Source organism: Panthera tigris, chromosome A1 (genome assembly GCF_018350195.1).
Source record: "Panthera tigris isolate Pti1 chromosome A1, P.tigris_Pti1_mat1.1, whole genome shotgun sequence".
NCBI lineage: Eukaryota > Metazoa > Chordata > Mammalia > Carnivora > Felidae > Panthera > Panthera tigris.
Window position 1 is genome coordinate 191,922,759 of NC_056660.1, and position 26,969 is coordinate 191,949,727.

At 46.0% G+C, this 26,969-nt stretch overlaps 1 protein-coding gene across 2 annotated transcripts in view; it reads right to left on the bottom strand.

The window, feature by feature from the left end:
- GALNT10 (polypeptide N-acetylgalactosaminyltransferase 10) overlaps nucleotides 1-26,969 on the bottom strand; it is a 221,672-nt gene that overhangs the window by 74,672 nt on the left and 120,031 nt on the right. For both annotated transcript variants that reach the window (XM_042993828.1, XM_042993835.1), the window contains exon 4: nucleotides 26,601-26,767. In XM_042993828.1, coding sequence (XP_042849762.1) covers nucleotides 26,601-26,767 — 167 coding nt within the window. The remainder of the gene's footprint in view (nucleotides 1-26,600; nucleotides 26,768-26,969) is intronic.

Genomic DNA, 26,969 nt, shown 5'->3' on the forward strand with positions numbered 1-26,969 from the left:
TTCTGCTGTAAGAATGACACGAACAGCTGCCACATAGTGAGAGTGATTCTGTGCCAGACACGGTGCTCAGCATTCTACCAACATCATCCCATTTAATGCTCACAAGGATCCTTGAGGTGGGATGCCCTCTCCATCTTAGGGATGAGAAAACTGAGGCTTGGAGAGCTGGATGGTCCTCTATCCTGCCGGTAAGGAGCAGAGCAGGAACTTGACCTAGGGGTAAGGGGTGGTCTGACTCCAGACTTTGCACACCTTTACCAGGGGAAGCATGAGCAATGATTAATGGCAGTTCGTTAGGAACACATTTACTCTGGGGAGGAGACCAAGGGGAGCAGGGTCTCCCAAGCAGAGTTTCCCTGGAATCATCAGGGTGGCAACGTGGGGAAGGACATTCAGGTGGAGAGAGCGACCCAAGGAAATAGAAACACAGCCCCGAAGCAGTTGAGTATCCAGGGAACTAGACAGACCTCATGTCTTCTCACCATGATAAATCTTTAATAAACAATGAAGAAGTAATTCACGCTTTCTTCTAATTAAAAGTAATTCATGATTTCTTCTGAATTAAAAGGTAATTCATAATTTCTTCTAATTAAAATCCACTTAAGAACGTATGGGCATCCAACAGAGGCTTTGCTAAGAAACAAAAATTCAGCCTACAAAGGATTAAGACACAAATCCTCCCCACCCTGTCTAGAAAGGGAACATGCTAAATCTCTAAAACCTTGCAGGAAATGAAGTAAACAAACTACCTCCTTTCCTTCAGGACAGTATTATTTTTAATTAAATGAGAAATAATACACATATTCTCCTTGTTAAAACAAAAAATCCTACAAATAAAAGAGATCTTTGGTCTTGGCTTACTCCATGGGGCTTACTCAGTAAATCACCACTGTTAGGAATTCGGAGTATATGTATCCGTGCCTTTTTCTATGTGTTTGTACACACGAAGGCATATGTATCAAAAACATCATTGTTTGGTGTGTGTGTTTACATAAATGGTTATACAGCTTGCTTTTTACTTTATAATACATCTTAGAGCTCTGTCCGTGTCATTTAGATCCAGTCCCTTTTAATGGCTGCATCATATTCCATATTAGGGATATGTCCCATTGATATATGCTCCATTGATAGGCACTTAGATCATTTCTAATTCAGCAGGATTATAAACAGTGCTGTGGTGAGCAACCTTATATGTGCCTCACCGCATGCATGGTGACTATTTCTCTAGGATAGACACCAAGAAATGGAGCTCTTAGATTTTACAATATGCACATTACAATTTTTTGATCCTCCCAAGTTGCTCTCCAAAGTAGAATTCCCAAGTTTTAGTCCCCCCACCCCGGCAGTTTCTGTTTAGAATGGTGAGAATCTCAGGAAGGAAGGTGGCTGGAATGAGGAGAGAGATATTTTAAGTGGCATATTTGATATCATAATAAAATAGTTATTTCAAAGAATAGCTGTTTTCATATTGTAAACTAGATAAAGTAGAGCTGGACAAAATCTTGGCTCGGGGTGTTACACAAAAGGAAGACTCTCAAAGAGGAGGCCAGGCCCTGCTCTTCAAGAATCTCTGGTGAGGGGTGGATACAGGATAGGATGGGCATGTTTCCTACATGGAAGTAAATGTTTGAAAACAACAACAAAACCCCAGGGGCGCCTGGGTGGCTCAGTCGGTTAAGCGGTTAAGCGTCAACTTCAGCTCAGGTCATAATCTCATGGTTTGTGAGTTTGAGCCCCATGTGGGGCTCTGTACTGACAGCTCGGAACCTGGAGCCTGCTTCGGATTCTGTGTCTCCTTCTCTCTCTGCCCCTCCTCCACTTGTGCTCTGTCTCTATCAAAAATAAATAAATCTAAAAAAAAAAAATTAAAAAAACAAAACAAAACCCAGAGCCCTGTTAGGATTCGGAATAGGGACTGGGAAGAAGGGGATGGGGTCGGCATACTAGGCTCTCCTCCCCTAGGCCTGCTCCTGGTCTCCAGGCCACCTGTTTTAGGAGACAAATCTGGTCACCGTCAAAACCACAGCATGGAGCATAAATTTGCTGGGGCCAAAGGCAGGGCTGCTGCTCTGACCTCTCAAATCGCTCCTAGGGTCAAACACTCTGGCCCAGCCACTGTGAGTGAAGAAGGTTTGCCCAGCCTGGAGGGCCCAGAGTTTCAGGGGCCAGATGCAGTTCCTTGGTAAAAGCTGCCTCTGTGGACGAGGGTGGTTAGAAAGGTGCTTTTACTGTGGCTTTTAATGCGTTAATGGTATATGAAGGAGGAGACAACCCTTCAGAATGGAGCCCCGCTCTGCTCCCAAGTGTGCACCAATTAAGATGATTACTGGTTTCCTTACAACACAAATACTAATGGCCTGTCACACTCTGGCATATTTTTCTTGGTAACCTTCAACTTGGAATGATTAATATGGCTCCTGTGGCAAGGCTCATATGCACAAAGGCGGAAAACGGGGGTGGGGGGTGCCCAGCTCTGACAACTGCACATCCAATGAGGCAGACGTCTGTGAAAACAAGTTCTGGAGGACCGTGGCTGTGGTGGTGGGGCATGGCCACGATCGGTGGGGGAGAATGTCCCGGGAATGCTCCGCAGAGCTAGAATTAGGGCTAGCTATGTGACACTACAAAGGTCCCCTTTCCCTCTCTGGGCCTCGGTTCCTCACCTCCTTGTTAAATGGGGTGGTAATCCCTTTCCTGCCTTCCAGGCAGCATGTTTGTATAAGGGTGCTTAAAGATGCTGAGTCGGGGGGGGGGGCACCTGGGTGGCTCAGACTGTTAAGCATCCGACTCCTGATTTTGGCTGAGGTCATGACATCACAGTTTGTGAGACCGAGTCCTGTGTTGGGCTCTATATCGACAACTCAGAGCCTGCTTGGGATTCTCTCTCTCTCTCTCTCTCTCTCTCTCTCAATCTCTCTCTCTCTCTCTCTCTCTCTCTGCCCTGCCCCCGCCCATGCACCTGTGCTCACTCTCTCTCTCAAAATAAATAAACAAATAAACATTAAAAAGATGCAGAGTGGGAACATCATTCTCATTGTCACTAGTAAAAATGAAAGGGCAGGAGAGGCACACAAGACAGGAGAGGGTGCACAGCACAGCGGCTAAGAGCATGGCTCCAAAGTCTGGCCGACTGAGGTCAAACGCCTAGCTTTTCCACAGTAAATTTCTGTAAGCCTCAGTTTCCTCATCTGAAAAATGGGGATAACATAGGCCCTCCTTTCTTAGGGTGCTGGAATGAAATGAGATGATGTATGCGGAGTGTTCGGCAAGCCCAGTGTCTGAGGACAGACTGAGCATCAATACTGTCGGCCACAGTTATTATCATTGTCAATGTTACACCAAGCCAGGAAGAATGGCATCAGCCTTGAAGCTCCCAGGGAAACCCTACCTCCCCAATTCACGTTTTGTAGGCACAGTTCCCCCCATAAAGAACACTTCACATTCCATTTCTTTCACGTAATCGAGGCCAGAGAGGGAAACCCAGTTGCCCTCAACAGAATTCCTTCCCAGTGCTCCCTGCGTTTTATTCAGCAAGAGAAATGGTAAAGACTGCTCCTATCTGGTCTTTTCAGAAATATGAACTGCTAGGTAGAGGCACCAACACCTCACAGATGCTTTGGGTCCAATATTCAGCAATTAATGAGGATGTAGTCAGGGGAAGCTCCCCTAACCATTCCTCCCCACTCCATTCATCTTATGTAATTAAAGCACAGTGCAAACAGGGTCTCAAAGCCTTCTCTCTCAACTCAGTCATCACCCCTAAGTCCTCAGTTCATAGGGGGAGCAGACCCTATGGGATGCCTCAAGGGTCCTAGGATGAAGAGCAGAATGGGGACTGACATGCTTCCGGGGCCAGGCAGCTGACAGATGTGTATGAAATGAGCCAGATGGAAACCAACAAACCCAACTGGGGCTGCGGGCCCAGAGATGATATCAGGAGGACCACAGTACCAGAGTTTTATGGGAATTCTCCCAACTTCCAACTACTGACAATTCAATCATATTTTAAAATTATTTTGAAGGCCTAGTAAGCAGGTCTGTGGGGCTGTATCCAGCACCTTGAAAGGAACATAAAACTCTTCAAAGCCAGAAATTTATGACCTAGAGCAAAGGAGGAGTAATTTACCAAATGGAGTTCTCTAAACCAAAGGAGTTTAATGGATCAGAAAAAAGACAATAAAAGCCACCTGTAATTCTACTACCCAAACCACTACTAAATTTTATGCTTTCAAGCATTTAAAAAAATATGTATGTTTACAGATGTTTTGCATGGTTCTATATTTAATAGGAATGGGCTCAGCTGTACCTACCAATTTGTCACCTTTCTTTCCCTGCACTCGTCTCTGCAATCATCTCTGCATACTGCCCTCTTCAGGCAGCTCTGCACAGCACACCCTCTTCCTCCTCAAAATGTGCTTAATGGGCAGCTTCTCTGGGATGCACTGAGCCAAAGTTTCTCAAGTTGAAGTCATGAACAGTACTTTAAAAGAAACAAACTACTGTGGGCGCCTCCATAAACACACCCAGGAATTTACTTGAGAAATATCAGCCAGATCAGCCAAGGTTTCTTTCTTTTTTTTTTTTTAATTAAAAAAAAATTTGTTTTAAGTTATTTATTTATTTATGAGAGAGAGAGAGACAGCACAAGTGCAGGAGGGGCCGAAAGGGAGAGGGAGACACAGAATCTGAAGGAGGCTCCAGACTCTGAGCTGTCAGCACAGAGCCTGACACGGGGCTCGAACTCACAAACCGTGAGATCACGACCTGAGCTGAAGTCGGACCAGCCACTCAGGTGCCCCAGATCAGCCAAGGTTTCACTGTCCTCCAAGTGCGAATTTTCACTGCAAAGAGTAGCATCTTTATAGTTGCTAAAATAATTTTTTAAAAGATTAAAAATCAAAATGAAAAGGCCAATTAAAAAACTCCCTAACTCTTGGATCCACTGAACCCCAGTGGAGAAACACTGGTGTAAGGCACAGTAATCGGTCCCTCAGGACCCAAGGTCCTTTAGAGCTGAGCCTGTGAAGCTTCTCTTTGGGAGCCCACAGCTTGACCGTTCTTCACTGCAAGCCCGAGAGCTTAGCAACCACAGAGGCCACTGTTTTTCACCCATACACACTGGGGCCCTGTACCGAAAGCCAGATTCTCCTCCCATCTTTGGAGGGTTGGCGGGAGGCTATACTTTAAATTATTTTCCCCATCGGGCTCTTGGGCAAGACTGCTTTTGAAAAAAGTTTTCACTATTGAAAAAAGGAAACAAAAAAACAGAAAATCACAGAGGTAGGCCATTCTCCTCATTCCACAGATGGTTAGATGATGCTCTGGAGAGAGGCAGGGCCTGTGACAGACGGGCATGAGGACACAGGTTTTTCAATGGGCAGACGCTCCCTCTGTCTGCCCCACGTTCGCCGCCTCAGATTCCTCCCCCAGGCCCTTTCTCCTCCCACACCAACGAGGCCTCCCAGCATTCCGGTCCACCCTGAAATAAGCATCAGCTCCTTCAGTTTTCAAGGGTTCCCTATGTATTTCCTGTCACGTGTAGATGGTAAGACATAAAACTTGAGGGGTCATCTGTGCAGCATGGGGGAGTCTCCAGTTGAACCTGGCAGCATCTCAGACGTGTGTAGCTGACGGCCTCCGGCATATTCGAGGGAGGGGGATGGCCTAGTTGGCAGGTCTGTAAATGCAGACTTAATCTTCTTAAGCTTAAGCTGGAGACACCTTTGTGATGCCATAGAAAGAAGAAATGAATTCAACTTCAGGATCCATTCCCGTTCTAAACATTAGAACAGAGGCTTCCAGGAAACGAAGGCTCTGAGTCTTGTGGCCAAACATCTGAGGGTGGCAGTAAGGTGCTAGGTCTGCGACCCAGAAAGATCTGTGGGGTGGGAGTGGTCCTTGGTATGGACCTGGGTTCCAGGGCTGAGTGAGTCTGGCCTCAGACTTGCTGTATGACCTTAAACCACTTATTTCTTCTTCCTGGGCCTCGATTTCCTGATCCCTGAAATGTGGCTACTACCACATAGCTGAGTTCGCTGGGTTACAGTGAGAACAGAAATGAGGGATAGTGTCTGGAGTCAGGGTGACATGTCTGTCACGAAACACCTGCATTTCAGTTGCCTTATCTGCCAAAGGACAGCAAACCAAGTTATTCATGCTGGGAGGAGTAGAGAGGTATCAGAGAGTTAGGACACCAAAAGATCGATTCTTTGATACACAGTAGTGGCTATTGCCTCAAACACATCACTTTTAGCAAGTGCTCACAGAACCAGCAAGCTTTCAAGGCATCCCCCTCCCCTCCCAGTGCCCTTGACCTTCAACTGCTCACTCTCCAGCAGCAGAGGCAAGTGCCAGGCCTGAAACCATACCGACCAAACAGTGAGCGTCCACTTTGCAGGCGTGCCCCCAAGCTGCATGACCCCAGGAGAGGGAGACCAGCCTGGGCTGGTGCATCAGAGAAGCCTTCTCGGAGGTGAAAGACCTGACCCATTTGGGCCTCGGAGGCTGACGAGGAATGTGAAGAGGCAGAGAAACAGAAGTACAAATGGCTGTGGAGGGAAGCGTGTGAGGAAAGAGGGGGGTGCTGGGGGCTGAGAGTGGACAGGCAGGTCGGACTCTGTGCCCTGTGAGGGCAGACACCTGTCTCAGACCCTTCATCTGTATTGCTTCCTAGCCCTACGGAGCACTGGAGAGACTGTCTGCGCCCAATGCATCTTTAGGAGGATCCAACTCTATCACGCATGTCCTAATTTGGCACAATCTACTACCAGTACCATAACTTGACCATCTGGTCAGGGAGATGAGAAGTAGGCCAGCAACAACAATGCCTAACTTCTCAGGAGGACGTGGAGTACAGAAGTACAGATGACAGCACCCACGATTGGAGGCGTTCATACAGGGACAGGGTCACAGGGATATACCGGGGGTCCCGCACCACGCCTGTGCCGCGAGCTCCACGAGCCGTAATACCATCGTTTTCTCTCCCATCCAGGGCCCAGCAAATGTGTGACTGTCATTATGATAAGGAGATACTAGACACAAAGCTGTGTGTTTTCTCTGAGGGTGAGGCTGAGGGCACCCCATCCATACTGGGTCACATGGAGACTTAGGAAACATAAATCACGATAGGGAACGGAATCTGGCTCTCTGTGTGGCCACTAAGGGGCTGGGAGTGAGTCTGGACTTTAGCCAATGGGAAGTAGAAGAGGGCATGCCAGGTAGAGAAATCTCCCCTCCTCTGGTCCATGTGCAAGGACTACTCCCTGATGCTGTTCCTCCCTGCAACCTACGGAGGGGCCCCCCTATTCCCACTGAGAGTACTTGCCTGCCCACGAGGGAGCTTCCTGCGTGGTGGAAGCCTCTGCTGTAACTGCCTCTTGTTTCTGGCTCCTTCTCCCTTTTTACCCTCACCCTCACTGTCTTGGGCTTGCTCCTCCCAAGGAGTGTTAACGCCTTAATCATTGCTTAGGACCCATTTTTGAGAGGGCGGAGGCAAAGTAAGACAAAGAAGAACCATACGTTCGCTTCCACTTGTAGCATAAAATAAGTCATTCACGAGCACGGGGGCTTTAGGAGTTGTCAGTAACAGAACAACCCGTGTGCAACACACTTTGTGACACATCCTGACCCACGGTGTCCTGACACTATAGAAGAGAATGAGAGACGAGAATACATAGCACCGGGAGGGCTTGATTCAAGTCCTCCAAGGTGCTCTTGTATATCTGTTCATTAATGCAACAGGCATTTAATGATGTCGCTATGAGCCTGGCATGGTGTGGGGTGCCAGGGATGCAGGGGTAACTAAGACATGGTCCACAGCCTCAGGGAACTTACAGTTGAGTAGGAAAGTCGACATGGAAATGCTGGGGTGGGCGCTATGCGTGAGCTGGGTTATTTTGGGAGGGGGGTGAAAGGAGGTTAAGGCTCCTCGCTATCTTGCCTGAGGACAAGACAATGGGGGTTAGAGATAGCTTCCCTGAGCGTGGTCCAGAAGGGTGAACAGGAGATTGTCCTACTCCTCTGGGTGAGGTGGAGAGGGCTTCCCCTGTAAGAACCTTTTGCCAGGGACCTGGTGAATGAATAAATCAAATGTGGTGGGATGATATTTAAATAAATCTCGGGGAGCAGCAGTGGTGGTATCATTGTTTTCTTCACTCACAACCCCTGCCTCCCTCCCTCGACCACCACCACCACTCTCAAAAAAAACCCAAACAAAAACACCAAGGCCACAGAGATAAAAGCCATAACCAACAGCAGAAAACAAACAAACAAACAAAAAGTTCCTGGGAAAGCTGAGGCTCTGACATAAACAATACATTTGGAAGAACACCTCCTCCGTAAGTGTCGAGCCCCCACGGCCATCACCGTTACCCAGAGCTAAACAGGCCTGGGCTCAGGGAGTGATCAGAGAGGAGAGGGGGAGGTCAGAGCCGGTGAGGGTCCCTGCATCCAAGTGTTGCTTTCAGATGACAGAGCTCGAGACAGAAAATCCCATTTAAAAATATATTTTAATGTTTATTAATTTATTTTGAGAGAGAGAGGAAGAGAGAGAGAGAAAATCCCAAGCAGGCTCTATACTGCCAGCTCAGAGCCCAATGCCGGGCTCAAACTCATGAACTGGGAGATCATGACCTGAGCTAAAATCAAGAGTTAGACGCTTAACCAACTCAGCCACCCAGGTGCCCGGGAAATCCCCCTTTTTTAAAACAAGTTTACATTTTGCCTACCTGAGTGAAATTTTTTATGTCCCGACGCAAGACTTTGATGTGACCAAAGCTTTCTTAAGCCCAAAAACGTAAATAAAATCTCCTAAGCAGCTCCTATGGGAGTTTGGTCCTCTGAAATCCAGCAAGAAAACACTAAATGGCAGCACAGCTGTCACTTGGTGGCTGTGTTCAGGCACTTGGCAGGGCTCAGGGCTCCCCATCACCTTACTGCATTTGGTCAGCCCACATTCACATGCCTGCCAGTGTCTCTGCCACTCAACTCGAGCTTTCCCCAATCAACGCTAACCATTTACAAGGCTTCATAGCATGAAGTGCCACTAGACAGGCTTCTGCATGAACAGATACGTAATTGGCGTAATTTGAAAAATGGCAGGTGACAGGGTCAGGTCCAAGGCCAATTCCCTTCTGCTGCCTGACTGATGGGCAAGGTCTCTGGGGGCAGGGACCAGAGAAATGGCAGAATGGGGTGGGGAGGACCTGGGGCCCACTCATCTCAGGAGAGCTCCCAGCCCTACCACTCACTAGCTGCATGATCTCTGCCAAGTCACTTCACCTCTCCAGCCTCAGGGTCTGCGTGTGCAAAATGTGGATCATACGATCCCCACCTCACAGGGTGGCTGTGAATTACTACGGAGACACAAGTACAAACCACTTAGTACTGAGCCTGGCACACAGTAAGCACTCAGCTGAAGACCAGGAGCCCCAAATTAGCAGGTGAACTTAATGTCCATCTGGGGAGGAGGGCTGGTCAGCGCTCACAGAACTGTTCCCATCAGAGAGGGCTGTGTTGAATTCGCTGGACATCTGTGCCACAGACTGAGCCACATAGGTGTGGTTAAAGTCGTCTGCAAGCATGTTGTGACCCGAGACCAGCCAAGGCCTTTTGTGTTGCATGCACACTTGGGGAAGTCAGCCAATCAAATAATATTCCTACAAATGTGTTCTCAGGTTCTGGTGTTTTGTCCCCTCCCCTTGAAGGATGTCCAGTCTCTCAGCTCTCAGTTCCTGCACAATGCTGGCAGAAACTCTCTCAACAAAAGTCTGGAAGCCAGCAGTAGTTACTTGGTAGACCAGACTGCAGTAAGCCGACGCTACTTGGCCCAGCTGGAGCAGAGAGAATAGATGAGTGAACATGTCCGAGAGCCCACGGCTAGCTTCTTCGGAGGAGCGCACTGAACCTGTTAGCAGGAGCTCTGATGTTGAGTTCTGAAAGCTACTGAGGTATTTGGTATTAAATTATAACATGAAAATAGCTGCTAATTATCATCCTCTGCCTAGTTAGGTAAAGAAAAACGTGCTTGCCAGGGAAGCAAAAATAAAAGAAGTCCATAAATCTTTCTTTTTTTTTTTTTTTAAATGCTTATTTATTTTTGAGAGAGAGACAGAGCATGAGCAGGGACAGGCAGAGAGAAAGGGAGGGAGAGAGAATCCCAAGCAGGCTCCACGCTGTCAGCATGGAGCCCAATGCGGCGCTCGACTCATGAACTGTGAGATCATGACCTGAGCTGCGATCAAGAGTTGGATGTTCAACTGACTGAGCCACCCAGGCGCTCCAAGAAGTCCACACATCTTAAAAACTAAAGGGAAAGGAGTTGTTACTACCACAGAAATGCGCAAATGCTACAAATCAGGGCTCCTCACCTTCACTCCATCTGGTTGTTAACTCTCACCAGCACGCTCCTGGCTATTTCCTTTGGTTTTAGCTGTTACAAACAACACTACAGCAAACACCCATGTCCACATAGATAGCATTTTCTGTGATGTTCTGTCTCCGTGCTGTCCTACGTGGTAGTCACTAGTCATGTGAGCCTATGGAACACGTGGAATGTGTCCCGTGTGAAGGAGAACCTGAATTTTTAACTTTACTGAATTTTAATCTAAACTCCAACAGCCATATGTTGTGGGTGGCTGCTCCATTAGCACAGCTCTAGGGGTTTGGGAACAACTGTGGCTTATGGTTCTTCTATAATTGATAATTATGGTGACCAGAGAGCTCTGATTTCAAGTATTCTGTTCCCACTGACCCATAAACATTGACATTCTGGAATTTCTTAAATGTCTGGAAATTCTGATATTTTAAGAATTTCAATTACATCCTCCCAGACTGCATTTCCTACCTAGACTCTTCTGTCAGATTATGTCCCCTTAGGGACTAGAAATATTGATTGAGCTCCCAGCTCAGCAGAGAAGCAGAGGTCTGTCACTCGAGGGGTACAGTCTGCCAAAAATCACTACGATCAGTCTATTACTGATAACACCATCCGCCTCTGTGCTTTTGCTTATGCTATTCTCTTAGTCCAGGAAACCCCTTCACTAGGCGGGGAGGCCTCCTCTAGGAAGCCCTCCCTGATTATTCCCTTTTAGAATTAAAGGCTTCATGCTCTGTGTGACCACTAAACATGGCTCATGGCTCAGACGAGAGCCTTGAGTCACCTCCTAGGACCTACTTAACCCCTATTTTAAATAAAATTTGAATAACTTTAATACTGGATTTCTTACCCCCAAGGTTTATTTGAAATAACAAATTAGGAAGGAAAAGGCTCATAAGGACAGAAACACTGGAGGTGACAAGAAGTAAAAATCATCTAGGAGTTATGCAGTATAGAAGAAGATTTTTAGAAAAATATATAAATTCCAAACCTGGGCTTCTGAAAATTAAGATATTGGGTCATTTCCCAGTGGAAAAGGAAAGGGCACAGGATACCTTTTCCAGACCTCAGTAGTTCTTGAGGGTAGGCAGGGCTATAGGAAATAACTGATATCCATTAAGACAACTATAAGGCATCAAATGCTAACTCTAAACACTGGGGAAGAGGTGAGGAAAGTCATCCTAAAGTTGTAGGATTTAAAGGTTGACAGGATTTTAGAAGTCATCCATACTTTATCGATGCAGACACTGAAACCCAAAGAGATGATGCAATTTGTTTGAGGTCACAAAGCTATTTACTGGCTGGGCTGGAACCAAAGCTGGTCTACTAGTTCTCATACCAATACCTGGAAAAGTCACTTGATGAGCTTTTTTACTCCACAATGCCATTGAGTCGATGAGGCATTAATGGAGGAAGAAATAATGTATCTTCTTGACCCTGCTATACAAACACATCTTCTCTTGTTGCTAATGATAACTGCTGAGAAAGGCTACCTCTCTGTACAGAAACAGGTGTCAAAAGGAAGGATGAAATGAGAGTTGGCATTTCTATCTTTACGATGAGCATGGTGCGAATAGCAAGACCTGAGGGTGATATAATAATTGAAAGAGCATTCTCTAATTGGGGTGATTAATATCCAAACTGGTATTACACACGGGCAATATATTCAGTCTCTAAGGAAAATGAAATCCCTCAAACACACAGCTGTCCATCAAGATGCAAATGGCAAAAGAGAAATAAGTGACTGATGATGCACAAATGATTTCAATGCTCTATGCATCACCAGGCATTTATTTTGGGGCTTTGGCCGTGGAGAAAGAATAATAGGATTGATCTAAGGCAGTTATAAACCACCACTGATAGATAAATATACATCTTCTTGCTCTACGAAGGAGCAGGTATTCAGAACAAGGTGGTTCACACAGACAGACAGCTCTTTAAATGATACCTTGCAATTACATTGCAGCCTTCCAGCAGATAATAAACCTTCAGTGTCTTGAATAATTTAAAATTTTCCAGCGGCATGAAGGTTGAAGGGAAAGAAAATCACACTCTGCTTTGGAGGGAGAAAAAAAAAATTCTCAGCAGATCAACTGTGGGAATTCTGGCAGAAAAATGCCCAGTTTTTTCATTTGTTTTTCTGAAAGGTGGATATAATCGTCCCGGCTCAATCTGGTCCCTGATTTTCAAAGTCAAGGAGCCAAGAGTGAATGGATCCATGAGAAATAAATCAGAAAACGTAAGGCATTAAATCTTTACATGTTATCACTACTATCACAAAGGTGGTAATATGTAATACTGTATTATTCTGGATCCAAAGAAACTTGAGTTTGGATCCCAACTCAACCACTAACTTGCTGTATGAACTTGATCTTTCTCATTCTGTTTCATCATCTGTAGTATCAGGACAATAACGCCAATCATAGGATTCAGTGAGATCATGTATTAACAGTTCCAGCACATATTAAATGTTAACAAGCAATGGCGTCAATTATTATTGTCAAAAATTATTATTATTCATAATGATGGTTTAAGTTTTGAGGGTCTTCAAGGTGTAACTACAAAGGAGGATGAAGGAAAAAAAAAGGACAGATGAACACAGAGCTTCATATCAAGGAACGTTATAGTATCCAGGTTAATGCTTATGGTAGAGTTAATCTCGGTCACTCCGAACCAGCCACTGTTCTAATCCCTCTACAAGCAATATCTCCATCAATCTGCACAGCTCTTTACGGGAGTAGCCTAATTTTACTCATTGAGACACAGAGAGATTAAGTGTTAGTTCAATGTCACCCTATTGTCTGACTCTAGAGCTAGATAGTCCTGAGAACCCAAGGATTCAAAGCCCAAACAACTTAAGGTTTAAGTTTAACATTTAGTTTCTTTTTTCAAAATAATTTGCACAAGGACAATTTTATGCTGCTACAAAAACAACATCATCTATAAGGGAGTCGATATCGTGTCATAAAAGTGGATCTGTCAAGGTGGGCTTTTGTAATTAAGTTCACTGTAGACACTGATGAACATCCAAAGAAATTGTCATGAGAGCCAATGCCTTTGTGAGATGCCTAAGAATGCTGTTGAGTCCTGTTGCGAGTCTGTACTGTATGTGCTGTGTTAGCAGCTAGCTCGAACGCTAAAGTGGGGTGGATGTTCAACTGTACCGGTTGGGAAATGTATTCAAGGACGAGCTTTGGTGCACATTTGGCTCACACAGTAAGTCAGGGAAGGGTGGGAAAAAAAAAGGGACATAACCAGGGTGTCTATACCTGCCGCTGTAGCCTTGCCCTTTGGGCACAGTGGATGGTCGGGGCAGTAGCATACCCACTGGAAACAGCCTGGATTGGGAGATAGGGCTGTGTTCCTGACTTATGCAGGTGCCTGATAGCTTGTGGGGGGTGTGCCCAGCCAGCAGCAGATGTTCCTGAATGGGAGCAGCACTTTGTCATGAACCAGCCGAATGACTGAAGTGCCCGGTGGGTTTCCACTTCTCATTTCTAAAATGTGCAGGCTAGGTAGAGATTCCTGAAAGTAGAGCAGAAATTCCCTAAACTCTGAAGTCGTGCTGCCTGGAAACACTAGGCTTCTTACCATCAGTGGAAAGCCTTGATTTCTTCCAGATTTAAAAATAGATTTTGCGTGTGGGTAACTTGCAAATGCCTGAACTTGAGGTTTTGCATGTGGAGAGCTCCCTAAGAGATAGGATCCGTGGGAGTGTGGAAGAAATATTTAAAAATAAAGGTGGAAATGTGAATAGAATTGGAGTGTCTGTTCTTGAACTTACTCTACGACCACATTTTTTAGAAATTTATCTTGTACTGGAAGGAACTTGCGGGTGGAGATACAAACAGGGTCTTCTAAAACCCAGAGGGAGCCGTGGGAAGATCAGGGCAGAAATAAACCGGGCTGACGGATGTTGTAGGGCGGAATGATTTTAATTCAATATGAGGAAATGCTTTCTCAAGAGCTGCCCAGTTAATCGTGACACAGCAGGGCAGACCTGGCACAGGAGCACAGAGGTGGCCATCAGCATTGCTGACCTAGCCTCATGACACTCTTGCAACAAACCTAAGCAGGTGAGTACACTGAGCTGAAAGAAACAAAACCAGGGTGGCCTTGATTTGAGCTTTTCTATTTCCAAAGCCATGAGTGTGGTTAGAAGTGGGCTGATATCAAGGAAGCACTTTGGGGGCAAAAAATGTTCGTGGGTGAGTTTTAAATGTCCCAGGAAAGGCCAGAAATCCATACCCTGGAGAACAGGGCTTTGAAGTCAGGTGTCCCCAGGTTGGACGGGATGTTGGTCTACCCCAGAAAAGAGAAGGCAGGGGGCTTCTGACTGAGGACCAGGCAGGGACCCAAGTGCATTCTCACATCAAAAGAATTTTTTTTTTTTTTTTTTTTTTTTTTACTGGATGTTTCAGGAGGAATTTCCTCCATGCCTGCTGCACTTAGAGTTATGAGCTCGGTTGGGGCCTCAAACAGGTGATTATGGTAATTTAGAGAGAAAGTACCAAGCCATTTCTGTCACAAGGCCATTCCAGCTTGAAAATAATAGTGCCTCCTCGTATTTATAGAGTGCTGAATACTTTCCAAAGCCCTTTCCCATTTATTATCTCATTTGATCCTGACAATGGGGCCAGAGATGTGGGTTGTGGCTCTGGTGCAGGGCTTTGAATGAGGGCTTTACCCTCTCAGGTCTTCAGTTTCCCAATGGTGGTCCTGGGACCGCCTGCATCAGAATCTCCAGAGAGCTGGATAGAGTGCAGATTCCCGGGCTTCACCCAGACTAAGAACCTGGATGTCTGCAGGGTGGGGCCCCGCAATCTGCACGCTAAACATACTTCGCAGGTGACTCTTCTGCACACCAAAATTTGAGAACCCCTGCTCCAGCATTTTATACCTCCTCAGCAAGGAGATCTCGTCATATGAAACACACACACTCAGCAACTAAAAAAAATCCTGAGAAAGTATAAAATTCTGATGAGTGGGGAGAAAACAGTCTGGTGTTGGCTGAGTGTATGTGATCATCCAGATAATAACAGCCTCTCGAGGATATAATTAGTGCCCTCAAAATTGGAATATGACTGTTTAATAATTTAAGTGAGATCATCAGGATTAATGAATAGCAGTTGAAATTAAATGTGGGACCATAAATCCACATGGCCTGCTCCAGGGAGGCAGTTATTTATGACAAGGCGTCCCGGAAAACAGGGGTCTGGCTGATACTGAACTGGTCTCCTCCCCCAAGGGCCACATGTGTTTGCACCTCATGCAGTCCAGACTATGCACACATTCACAGAAATCACCATCCAACTCTATCGCAAAGCATCTGTTTGTGATAGATGTCCTGCCATTCTTATAATCTGGTGTTTTCCAAGTCTAAACACCATTCCAACTCTAGCAAAATAGTATGAGATACTGGCTGAGAAAGCAAGATTATTGGGGCCTGCCCCAGAACCACTGACTTAGAATCTCTGCTGCTGGGCCCTGCTAACCTACATTTTAACAAGCTTCCCAGTTGATGCTTTCCCAGTTTGAAATTCCCAAAATTTTTTAATGCTTATTTATTTTTGAGAGACACAGAGACAGAGCACGAGTGGGGAAGGAGCAGAGAGAGAGGGGGACGCAGAATCCGAAGCAGGCTCCAGGCTCTGAGCTGTCAGCACAGAGCCCAACGTGGGGCTCGAACTCACAGACCGCGAGATCATGACCCGAGCCAAAGTCGGCCGCTCAACCCATTGAGCCACCCAGGCGCCCCTGACACGTTTCTGATTTTAACTAAGCCCAGTAGTAGGCCTTTGCGGTAGATGGGGTAGCTCAGCACCCATCACCCCACATCCCAGTTAATAGTAATAAGAACCACCACCACCATAATAGCATCATTAACAAGAACCTTTTACTGAATGCCAATGCATGCTGGGCCCTGCTGAACATATTGGCTCATGAGATGGGAGAGGATGGGGTAGAACTAGTTTGGCTCAGCTGGCACCACAGGCCAGCCCCCTGAATAAATCACCATGGCCATGGGGAAGGAACATCACTGGCCAGACGGGCCAGGGCCACCCCCATGGTATTAGTGACCAGCTGTCCTTGCAGGAGCACAGGCACAAACCATAGGTGAGGAGTAGGTCGCCAAACTCACTCTGTCTCTCATCTTCCCTCAGCCAGAAGGCAGGAAGAAAACAGGGTTTTTTGTCGACCACAAAGAATATTTACAGTCAACTCTGCTCAGGAACCAGGTCTATTTATAGGTCATTTTCATTCACTCATGAGTTCAAGTACCACTTCTTCTGTCTTACGGCAGCAGGGACAGGTTTTCCGGGAAAGGTCAGGTCTGGTCTTTCCTCCCACCTCGTTAAAATGAATCTGCTGGCTGTTGTGGAGATTCTGGGAAGGTAATTGTTAGTTTGAGTTTTACATTAACAGAGATTGGAGTGCACTTGTTCTTTGGAATATTCTAGATCATATATTCTGACAGCCTACAGGAAGAAAAAAAAAAAAACCTAACGATTTCTGAGAAGACTGGGTACAAAGCATAGCTTTAGAATTCCCTCTGTATTCACCCTCACTGCACATTATTAGTAATGCCCAGTAAATCCCATGCGTTAACAGGCACAGGACTGGAGGACATACAGTTGATGGTGGGCATTACTGCTTATTTTGAGACTCCTGGATGCTCATAAATACTGTGGGCATCTCTGAAGAGGTGGGCGCATATGAAGCAAACAAATAAAATTATTACTATTATTTTATTATTCTGGGAAGAATGAACATTTTGGACTTTCAAGAGAAGGACCTGCATGTACAGAGCATCCAGAAAAGTTGGAAGAGGCAGTCTGAATCTGTTAATACTTTACAGGAACCAACGTGACTAAATCACATAAGGGGAAGAGATGTTACTATGGCCTTCCTACACGCTTATTTTTTTGTCTTATATAATGATGCAAAAGTGGCATTTTCGTGAGATCGCTCTACTTGAGATAGTAAAGCTAGAGACTGAAGAGAGCCAGAGGAGAAATTAAACTCGCAATGTCCATGAACACTAGATTGACTGCCGGTACTGCAATTTTCTCCTTTTAATTTCTGGAGTAAGCAAATCACAGGCAAGTGTGTGGACTGGGCCTTCTTGATCTTCAGAACTGTCAAGGATCACCTATATTTGACTAGGAAAACTGGTTACATTTTAAGTCCCCAATGTTTACAGCTGTGAAGGTGCTTCTGGATTCAAATCAAAACAAAACTGGCTCTGGAGTTGGGGGTCACCTGACAAAAGACATGATCGAACTTTTCAGGGGCTGGAAGTTCTGCAAGGAAACTGGGAAGAATCCTCCAAGTATCTTTTTGCAATGAGCTCATTTTACAGCTGCCCGTGTGTCTGGTGTTCACAGCAGGTTAGAGCCAATGCCTGCCTTTTTGGCCAATGTGCTTCATTAACGGGCTAGAACTTGTATTATTTAGAGAACTGGGCCAATATTTACAGTGAATGACAGCAGCAGAACATATCTATTAGACATAAGCATTTCTTTTTTTAATTTATTTTTCATTTAAAAAAATTTGTTTTAATGTTTTTATTTATTTTTGAGACAGAGAGAGAGAGCATGAGCAGGGGAGGGGCAGAGAGAGAGGGAGACACAGAATCCGAAGCAGGCTTCAGGCTCCAAGCTGTCTGCACAGAGCCCGACGCAGGGCTCGAGCTCACAGACCACGAGATCATGACCTGAGCTGAAGTCGGACACTTAACCGACGGAGCCACCCAGGCGCCCCAGCATTTCTTTTCTTTAAAAAACATTTTTATTTATTTATTTTTGGGAGAGAGACAGAGCACGAGTGGGGGAGGGACAGAGAGAGAGGGAGATACAGAATCTAAAGCAGGCTCCAGGCTCTGAGCTGTCAGCACGGAGCCTGATGCGGGGCCTGAACCCACGAACCGTGAAGAGCCACCCAGGCACCCCTAGACATAAGCATTTCTTTACCTAAAAGCTCTGTTGTTATTTTTACCTAAAAGTCATTTTGCTCAGGAGCTGGGGTATGGAGAGGAGGTGAAGTTCTTGTACCCTGGTTTGCACTGTCTACTGAAGGTGAATTTTCCCTTAAGGCAAATGTTGGCCACTCAAGAGGCTTCCTATAAAATGAAATACAACATGTTTAAATCACTTACAACAGTGCCTGGTACCCAGTAAGTGCCACACAAGTACCATCCTGCATTACTATTATTGCTGGTATTGCCTGTTCCTTTCCTGGATACAGACCAAATCAGCCCTTTCAGCTCCCCAGCCATGGTGCTAAGTGTGAAGGATGTGAAAAGATTTGGTTGGTTTGAGCCAAATCAACTTAGGTACTGAGGAACCTCTTACTTTCATTTCGGCCTCAAATTTCATCTCCCTCAAGACCCTGAGTAAATAACAATTCATGTCAGCCCTAAGCCAAGGGCTTTCTGTGGTCCTCCTTCTGGAAGCCTTATTCCAAGGACCTCCAATAACCTGCTCTACTGGTTGTTGCTTCCCCCCCCCCCCCCATTATGTTTTCAAGGAAACACTAAAATAGTGGAAAGGGGTAGGTTTTAATCCTCACAAGAAAACCAGGAGAGTATCGGCAATTTAGCACAGTGGTGCTGTGCCAAGTTTTTAAAATGTAGAAGGCTCACCCACCTCAATAGAAACATCACCTTTCTGAAAATGTAATGCAGCTATTTTCCACTACAGAAACGATTCTTTCCCAAACATCAGGGTTTTTGATGCTTCAGATGCAATCTGAGCGATTTATTTGATTTTTTTTTTGCTATCTCTGTAAATCATTTATACAGTGCTTGATTCACAAAATCCTGTTTTTTTTAAAGATGCACAAAATATCCCATAAACATACTGACTCCTGCATCCTGTGTTCCTGCCAGATATCCACCAAAAGGTTTCTAGAGTTCCCTCATTATAAACTAATTGATATGCTGTAACAGCTCTAATCTTCTTAGGAGTCCTCTCCTTTGGATTCCAAGAGAGAGGCGTTGTAGATGTCAAAGATATTACAGGAGAAGAAAATCAAGAAGCCTGTGGATTTTCTAAGTTGTTAGACACCCTAGAGACTGACACTTAAGATGTGGGATTCTTAAGATTATGGAGCCCATCACGGGGAAGATCAATCCTTTCTGTCAAGTGGGATTACCAACCGAGACTGGCTTGGTCCCCCCCATATCTGTGGTTTCGCTTTCTCTGGTTTCAGGTACCTGCGGCCATCAGTGGTTCGGGAGGCTGGGGATTCTGATCACCTGTCAGAAGGTCAACGGTAGCCTGCCTCCACCTCACAGTGCCTACATATTCACCTCACTTCATCTCATCACGAGGCATTGTATCATCTCACATCATCACAAGAAGCAGAGTAAGGCACGAGAGAGAGAGAGAGAGAGAGAGAGAGAGAGAGAGAGACTGTATTCACATAGCTTTTATTACAGTATATTGTTCTAGTTGTTCTATTTTATTATTAGTTGTTAATCACTTACTGTGCATGATTTATAAATTAAGCTATATCGCGGTTATATAGAAAAAAATATGGTAAACATGGAGTTTGGTACTATCCACGGTTTTAGGCATCCACCGGGGTTCTTAAGACATGTCACCACAGATAAAGGGGGATTACTGTACTCTAAGGGCAGGTAAGCACTTTAGGCCACTTACCACCAATCTCTTTGAGCCTCAGTTTGGTCATCTGTAAGATGGAACTGTCTTTTCTGCCCTCATACTGTAGAGGGAACAGTATTTTACGTCTGGCGTGGTCACGGGAGGTGATGCTGGGCAGGCCAAAATACACACCATCATTCTACCTGCGTGGCCTGCTTTATCTTTTCCTCCCTGTGGTGTGCTCATTGGCATAGGCTCTGCCCTGCCAGGGAGGCTCACAGTTCCTTAGCTGCTAAGCTTGTCCCCGGGTCAGTTAGTTCAGGAGGAAAGCGGTAGGAACAGATCGATGTTGTGTTCTCTGGACCAGCCTCTCCAACAATACAGCTAATATTCTGGGGTCACTTGACTCCTGTCTCTATTTCACAGTTGAGTCAGAGAAGGAAAGATGTGACAGTCATTTTATAATGACAAGGGCAACTGATTGTAGAAAAGTTAAGTAACAGAAACCTGGATACAAAGTCAAATATGACTGGACGTCCACTACACAAAGTACAATGTAAAGGCACTAAACGTAGAGGGATATTATCTAGCTATTAAAAAACAGATGAGTTAGCTCTATATCTTTTGACCCAAGAGATGTCTGTGATACATTAACAGGAATAAAAGGAGGAATGTGTACAGTATGATCCTTAAAAGGGAAAAAAAAAAAAAAAAAAGGAAAACAAAAAGCCATGTAAAGATTAGGAGTAAAGGTTTTAGCATCAGAATGCATGGTTTTAAAACAAAGCTCTGCTTCTTTGAGCTAAGCACATATTGGCTACTCACGTAACTTCCCTGTATCTCAGTTTTCTCATCTATAAAATGGGGATAGAAATACTACCTTTTTTAAGTAGGCAAAAGCGGTTTGAGATCATCTGAGCCCAGTGGTTTTCACACTGGGAAGGAGAGAACCCACGAGAGTGTTATGGTAATGAATGAGGGAATTCACTTAGCACAAAATAGGTGCTCATTAAGTACTAGCTCTTGTTATTACATGCCGTTACATGTTAGTATTATTATGCAGAATGGTGTAGAGTAACACACACCAGACTATTAACATGTTACCTCAGCTGGAGTGGAACTAAAAGGGGATTGGGAGGGTATGAGAAAGAAAATGGAGATGAAGAGACACTGGAAACCAAAAAAAAAAAAAAAAAATCTACAAATGGCACACAGGCATGTGGACAGATGCTCAACAGCACGTCATAGGGAAATGCAAATTAAAACGAGACCCTCCTACACACCTATGAGAATGGCAAAAATCCAGAACACTGGCAAGACCAAATGCTGGCGAGGCTGTGGAACAAGAGCAGCCCCCGTTCACAGCTGGCGGGAATGCAGAACGGTACAGTCACTTTGGGAGAGTCTGGCAGCTTCTTACACAAGTAAACATACTCTTCCCATGGGAGTCCAGCAATTGTGTTCCTTGGTATTTACCTAAGTGAGCTAAAAACATGTCCACCCCAAAACCTGTACATGGATGTTTAAAACGGTTCATTCATAACTGCCTAAACCTTGCAAAAGCAACCAAGACGTCCTTCAGTTGAGGAGTAGATAATTAAACAGTGATATATCCTGATAGTGGAATTATTAGTCTGCACCAAAAGGAAACAAGCTATAAGCCATAAAAAGCCATGGAGACACCTTAAGTGCATATTTCTGTGTGAAAGGAGCCAATCTGAAAAGGCTGCCTGGAGTATGATTCCAGTTATATTAGACATTCTGGAAAAGGCAAAACCATGGAGACAGCAAACAGGTCGGTGGCTGCCAGGGGTTAGGGGGAGGGCAGGAGGAACAGGCACAGCACAGAGGAGTTTTAAGGTAGTGAAACTATTCAGTAGGACCCTCTAATGGTGGATATATGTCCATCATACATTTGTCCCACAGAATGTACAACGCCAAGAGTGAACCCCAATATACCACTATATACTTGGGGTGATGTGTCAACGTAGGTCCATCAATTGTCACGAATGTAACTCTGATGCAGGTGCAGGGCATTGATGGGGGCCAGGGGCTAGCTACGTGTGTGGTGGGGGTGGAGGGGTATATGGGAACTCTCTACTTTCAGCTTCACTTTGCAGTGAACCTAAAATTGATCTAAAAGGTAAAGTCTATTAAAAACCCGAGGGTGGGGAGAAAAAGCCTAAATGTTAATAGTAATTGCCTGCAGGTGATGAGGTTACAGACGGCTCTTTCTGGACTTTGCATATTTTCTCCTTCACTCCTAGCCTGGGCTCATGCTGTCCTCTCAGCCTCAAATACTCTTCACCCCATACCCCAGGAAGTAGTATCTACTGATCTCTTAGGATGGAGTTTAGCTAGAATTTTCTCTGGAAGTCTTTCCTGATCTTCTCTGTGCTCCACAGTACCTGGCTCTCCACCAAGGGTCACACACTCCATGGTCTTACAATGGTCTCTTACCTCGTCTGTCTGCCCATCTAGATGTGAGTCTTTGTGGAGAAGACTGTGTCAGCCCTGCTGTATCCCTAGCATCTAGCACAGCATCAGCAACAGTCAATTCATGAGTGTCGTTGAATATACGAAGATGAATTAAATCAGGACAAGTAAAGGGAAAAACAAAATAAGCAGTACAAAACTCTTGGCAAAAGAACTGAAGCGATGCAGTGGAGGTGGGGAATAGCCACCCCAATGGTGGTGGGGTCCTGGAAGCAAATGAAGGCTGAGAGAGGAACAGATGTGGATGCTTAGGGGCAGGGGCAAGAGCGGTATGTTGAAATGCAGACCAGGGCAGGGCAGAATGGATTCCCTGATGTGCTCCCATGACTGGGCTGGTATAAGAGTGCATGTCAGAATTTATAAGTCCATCATGGGAAAGAGGACCTGACTCTGGCTTCACTGGTGAGGGTCTCTACTGTGTGAGCCAGTGGGTCCAGCAGTGTCTGTAATCCCCCCAGCACCACTCACTGCCAGGGACCCATCAATAGCTCTACAAACACCTGCTGAAGAATTCCTTCTAAGGGGGCGCCTGGGTGGCTCAGTTGGTTAAGCATCAGCTCGGGCTGTGATCTCTCAATAGTCAGATGGGAGCCCTGGGTCGGGCTCTGTGCTGACAGCGTGGAGCCTTCTTGGGATTCTCTCTCTCTCCCTCTTTCTCTGCCCCTCCCCAACTGGTGCACAGCCCTCTCCCTTTCTCTCTCAAAACAAAGAAAACAAACAAACAAACAAAGACTTTCTTCTCCATGTGTTTGTTTGTTCGTTTACTGATAGGGAGTAGAGTTGAGGAAAATACTGTCAATGAGATCATACCAACGCCTTTCATTTCTGTACCTCATCATCCCAGGTAGCCCATCATTCATCCAAGGACAATAACCCTTTCCATTACTGCATATCCTATTTTTCTGCAAAACCAACACTATTTGAAAGTGGGCAGGAAAAGGAGAAAAGGAACAGAAAAATACAAATGAACAAAAAGGCCTCTGTCGTGTCTCCTAATAAAAAATCTGCCATCCGGGCAGTGCCGTCTGGAGGCAGGTCTGCCCCCCTCCGCCCTCGTCTTTCTCTCCCACTCGTGCAAAAGCATCTCTGTGTCCTCTTAATCCTCAAGCAAAGCTCACACATTTGAAGAGCTTTTGGACACCCCTGGAAAACTGCAGCGCTCTATCTGTAGGCAAGGCCGGGATTATTGTGAGGCCAGCACCAGCCTCCAGTCTTGTCCCCGGTGCTGCCTGCACAGAGCTCTGGTTCTCATTTCAAGCATTCATCTGCTCCAATTTTGTCTCCTACCCGAGGTCTCAACCCTTAGCTGAATTACAATTAGTTGCCCTGAGGATCCTGGAGGAGACTCATTTCAGAGGAAGATGCCTTCTGCTGGGCAGCACCAATCTCGCCCGTTGTTAGCATCTATGAATTTCAACGCTGAGAACTGCCTCTGCTCACGTGGCCCAGAGAAATCTGTCTTTCGTGATGGCCCACATTTGCCGTACTTTGGACAGGCCTCTCCATAGTTCTGAAATTGCTTCTCCCAAATCTCATTTTTAAAACAATCACTGCTGAGTAAGTTTTCTTCCAAAGCTGCCTTAAGAATTTCTTCTCAGAACACGAATGATGATTACCTTTCTGAAAAATGAAGGTTGCAAAATCTGACAGCTAATGTGTAGGACTGAGAGGCCTGAGGTAAGAGTTCTCTGGGGTGCACGCCTGATTCACTGAGACAAAGGGGCAACACTCAGGGGCCTTAATTCTCATTCTCATCTGTGAAATGGGATAGTATCTCTTCTGTTCCCTATCGTATTAGGGTCTGGCAATGGCACCACACAGGATCCATATTTTTGCTCTCTGGAGAAAGAGATGTGCTTGGAAAATGTCATTCTTACGAAATTTACCTCTTTCTCAAGACTGTCACATTCTTTTATTATTGGAGGGTGGGTGTGTCATGTTATTTTTATCACCAAGTACAACACTGAAGAAACTGGGATATTAGAGGTGCAAACCATCGTAAGTCTAGGACTGGATGTGCTTGATAATGAGCTCTTTTTAGCAACAACTCTGCTCTTTAATACGCTGGAAAAGTAATTTATTGAGAAGTGGCCTTGGGGAAAGAAAAGAGTAAAATGCACTTCTGCAGATGTTTTTCATAAACGGCTGAGCTGAGGAGGCACAGGCCTCACTGGGAGCCCCAAGACGGAACTGTTGTCCGTCTGCAATCACCAGCTGGGTGCTCTAGGTAAGCCCTCCACTGCTCTCAGCCTTGGGTTTCCCGTCTGTAAAATGAGCAGGCTCAGTTGTATCTGTGGTCATTACGCATTTTGAAGCAGTGCAGCTCCTCTTAGTGAACACCTTTTCGGGAACCAAATATAAACCGTGCCGACAGAGGGATCTGCACCCCACCTGCACCTGCACATACTGCCCACGGTGCTCCCCGAGGCACCCCTGTGCCCTTAGTGCTCTGAGACGCACAGTGAAAGCCAGTAGCCTAGATGGTCTTAAAATTCGGGGGCACCTGGGTGGCTCAGTCGGTTAAGCACCCAACTTCGCTCAGGTCATGATCTCACAGTTCGTGGGTTCGAGCCCCGTGTCGGGCTCTGTGCTGACAGCCTGGGGCCTGGAGCCTGCTTCGGATTCTGCGTCTCCCTCTCTCTGCCCCTCACCCACTCACATGCTGTCTGTCTCTCTCTCAAAAATAAACAAACATTAAAAAAAATAAAAAAAATTCTTTCTAGCTGTTCAAGGAGAAACGCTCGCTTCTAATCCAGCTGATGTTTGGTTTATTCTCCCTCTGGAAGACTAATGTCCTCGAGAGGGATCCTGCCAAGTGCTGGGGGTCTACCCCCAGGACAGCTGATGCTTCAGAAAACAGGTGACAGGTTCCTGAGGCGGAGCACAAAGACACAAGGCTAGCACCAGTCACAGAAGGAACGTCTGTGTCTTCCACAGCCACATCTGTCTCCGTGGCTGAAGACAACCCTGCTACTAATGTGGCTTTATGTGGTGGGGGTGTAGCTGCCATGCATTTCCTTCCTTCCTCCCTTCTGGTTCATTCATTCACTAATTCACAAACAGTTCTGAATCACCTGCTCTAGACTGCAAATGATCTAGTGACCTAGTGAGCAGGACTGACAACAAACAGGTCAACAAGTAGCCGTGCAACTATGCATGGAGAAGAGTGAATGGTGGTGGGGGTGGGGCACCTAACTGAAGAGGGTGTGAGAGTAGCCGCTCATGGGAAGGGCTGGGAAGAGGGTGTTTAGGCAGTGGGAACAGCATGGGTAGATACCAAGGCAGGATGGAACTTGGCCCGCCCCATGAGAGAGGGCCCAGCTGTGGCTGGTACACAGATGGCGAGAGTGAGTGAGTATCACCCTTACTGCCTTATCACACCCTACTTACTTTCCCTCAGGAAAGACCACGTCAGTGAGCCCACTCAGAGCAGGCAAGTATCTCAGTCTTCTCTGCAAAATGGGCTCGTTCAACACCTTCTCTAATGCACTTCTCCCTTTCCTACATCTACTCAAGAGGCCCCAAAATCAAAACATTCATATTTCCAGCCACCTCGGCAGATAGGGATGCCTGGATGTCAGAGTTCTGGCCAAAAATCTTTCCCTGGGGGGTGGGTGGGGGGGAGACTTTCCTGAATAAGAAGGCAAAATCTTGAAAAAAAAAAAAAAAAAAAAGGAGGCTTTGTTCTCTTTGCCCTTTCTGCTGCTTCTTGTCTGAAAGGCAGACTTTCCAGAGGTATAGCAGCAATTCTGCGACCATGAGGATGAGGAAGCAGGCACAGAGAAGTCTGGTTCTTTGATGACAGTCTGAGGCAGCTGTACCAATTCTGGGTCTTATTATGAAATTAGTGAATGAATGAACCCCTTTTGTGCCTAAGTTTATCAAGTTTTCTGGTATTTGCACTCCAGTACACTTCTACATTGTTACAAACAGGATAAAAACAGAACCTACTTCTGTTGTGAGATACTGTATACAGGGCCACGGTCATGGCCGGGCACAGAGCAAGCATCAGTGAATGGTGGCCCAGACATTCCTGCTGCTGAAGAAGAAAACTGGCCACCCCTTTGGCCAGTCACTCGATGGAGTGTGGGGGGCAGGAAGATGGGTGGGGTGGGCCCTACCTCGATCACTGAAGTCATCAACCAGCACGATCTCGGCGATCAGCTCCGGGGGTGAGCGGTTCAGCACGCTGTGGACGGTGCGGAGGAGGGAGGACCAGCCCTCGTTGTGGAAGGGGATGATGATGCTGGTGTTGGGGAGTGTCTCCAGGTAGCGCTTGCTGTTGCAGCTAGAGGGAGACATAGGGGACAAGGAGAGGTCAGGTTCAGCTCTCCTCTCGCCAACAGAACTCAACAATTGGCTAACTGCAAAGCCCACTCCTTTCCAGCCTTTAGGGAATGAGTGAGAGCCAGGAATACCTCAGTCACTTCAGAACCTCCTTCCACCTAGCATCCCGAAGCCTGGCCTCCAGTTCCTGCACACACGGTACA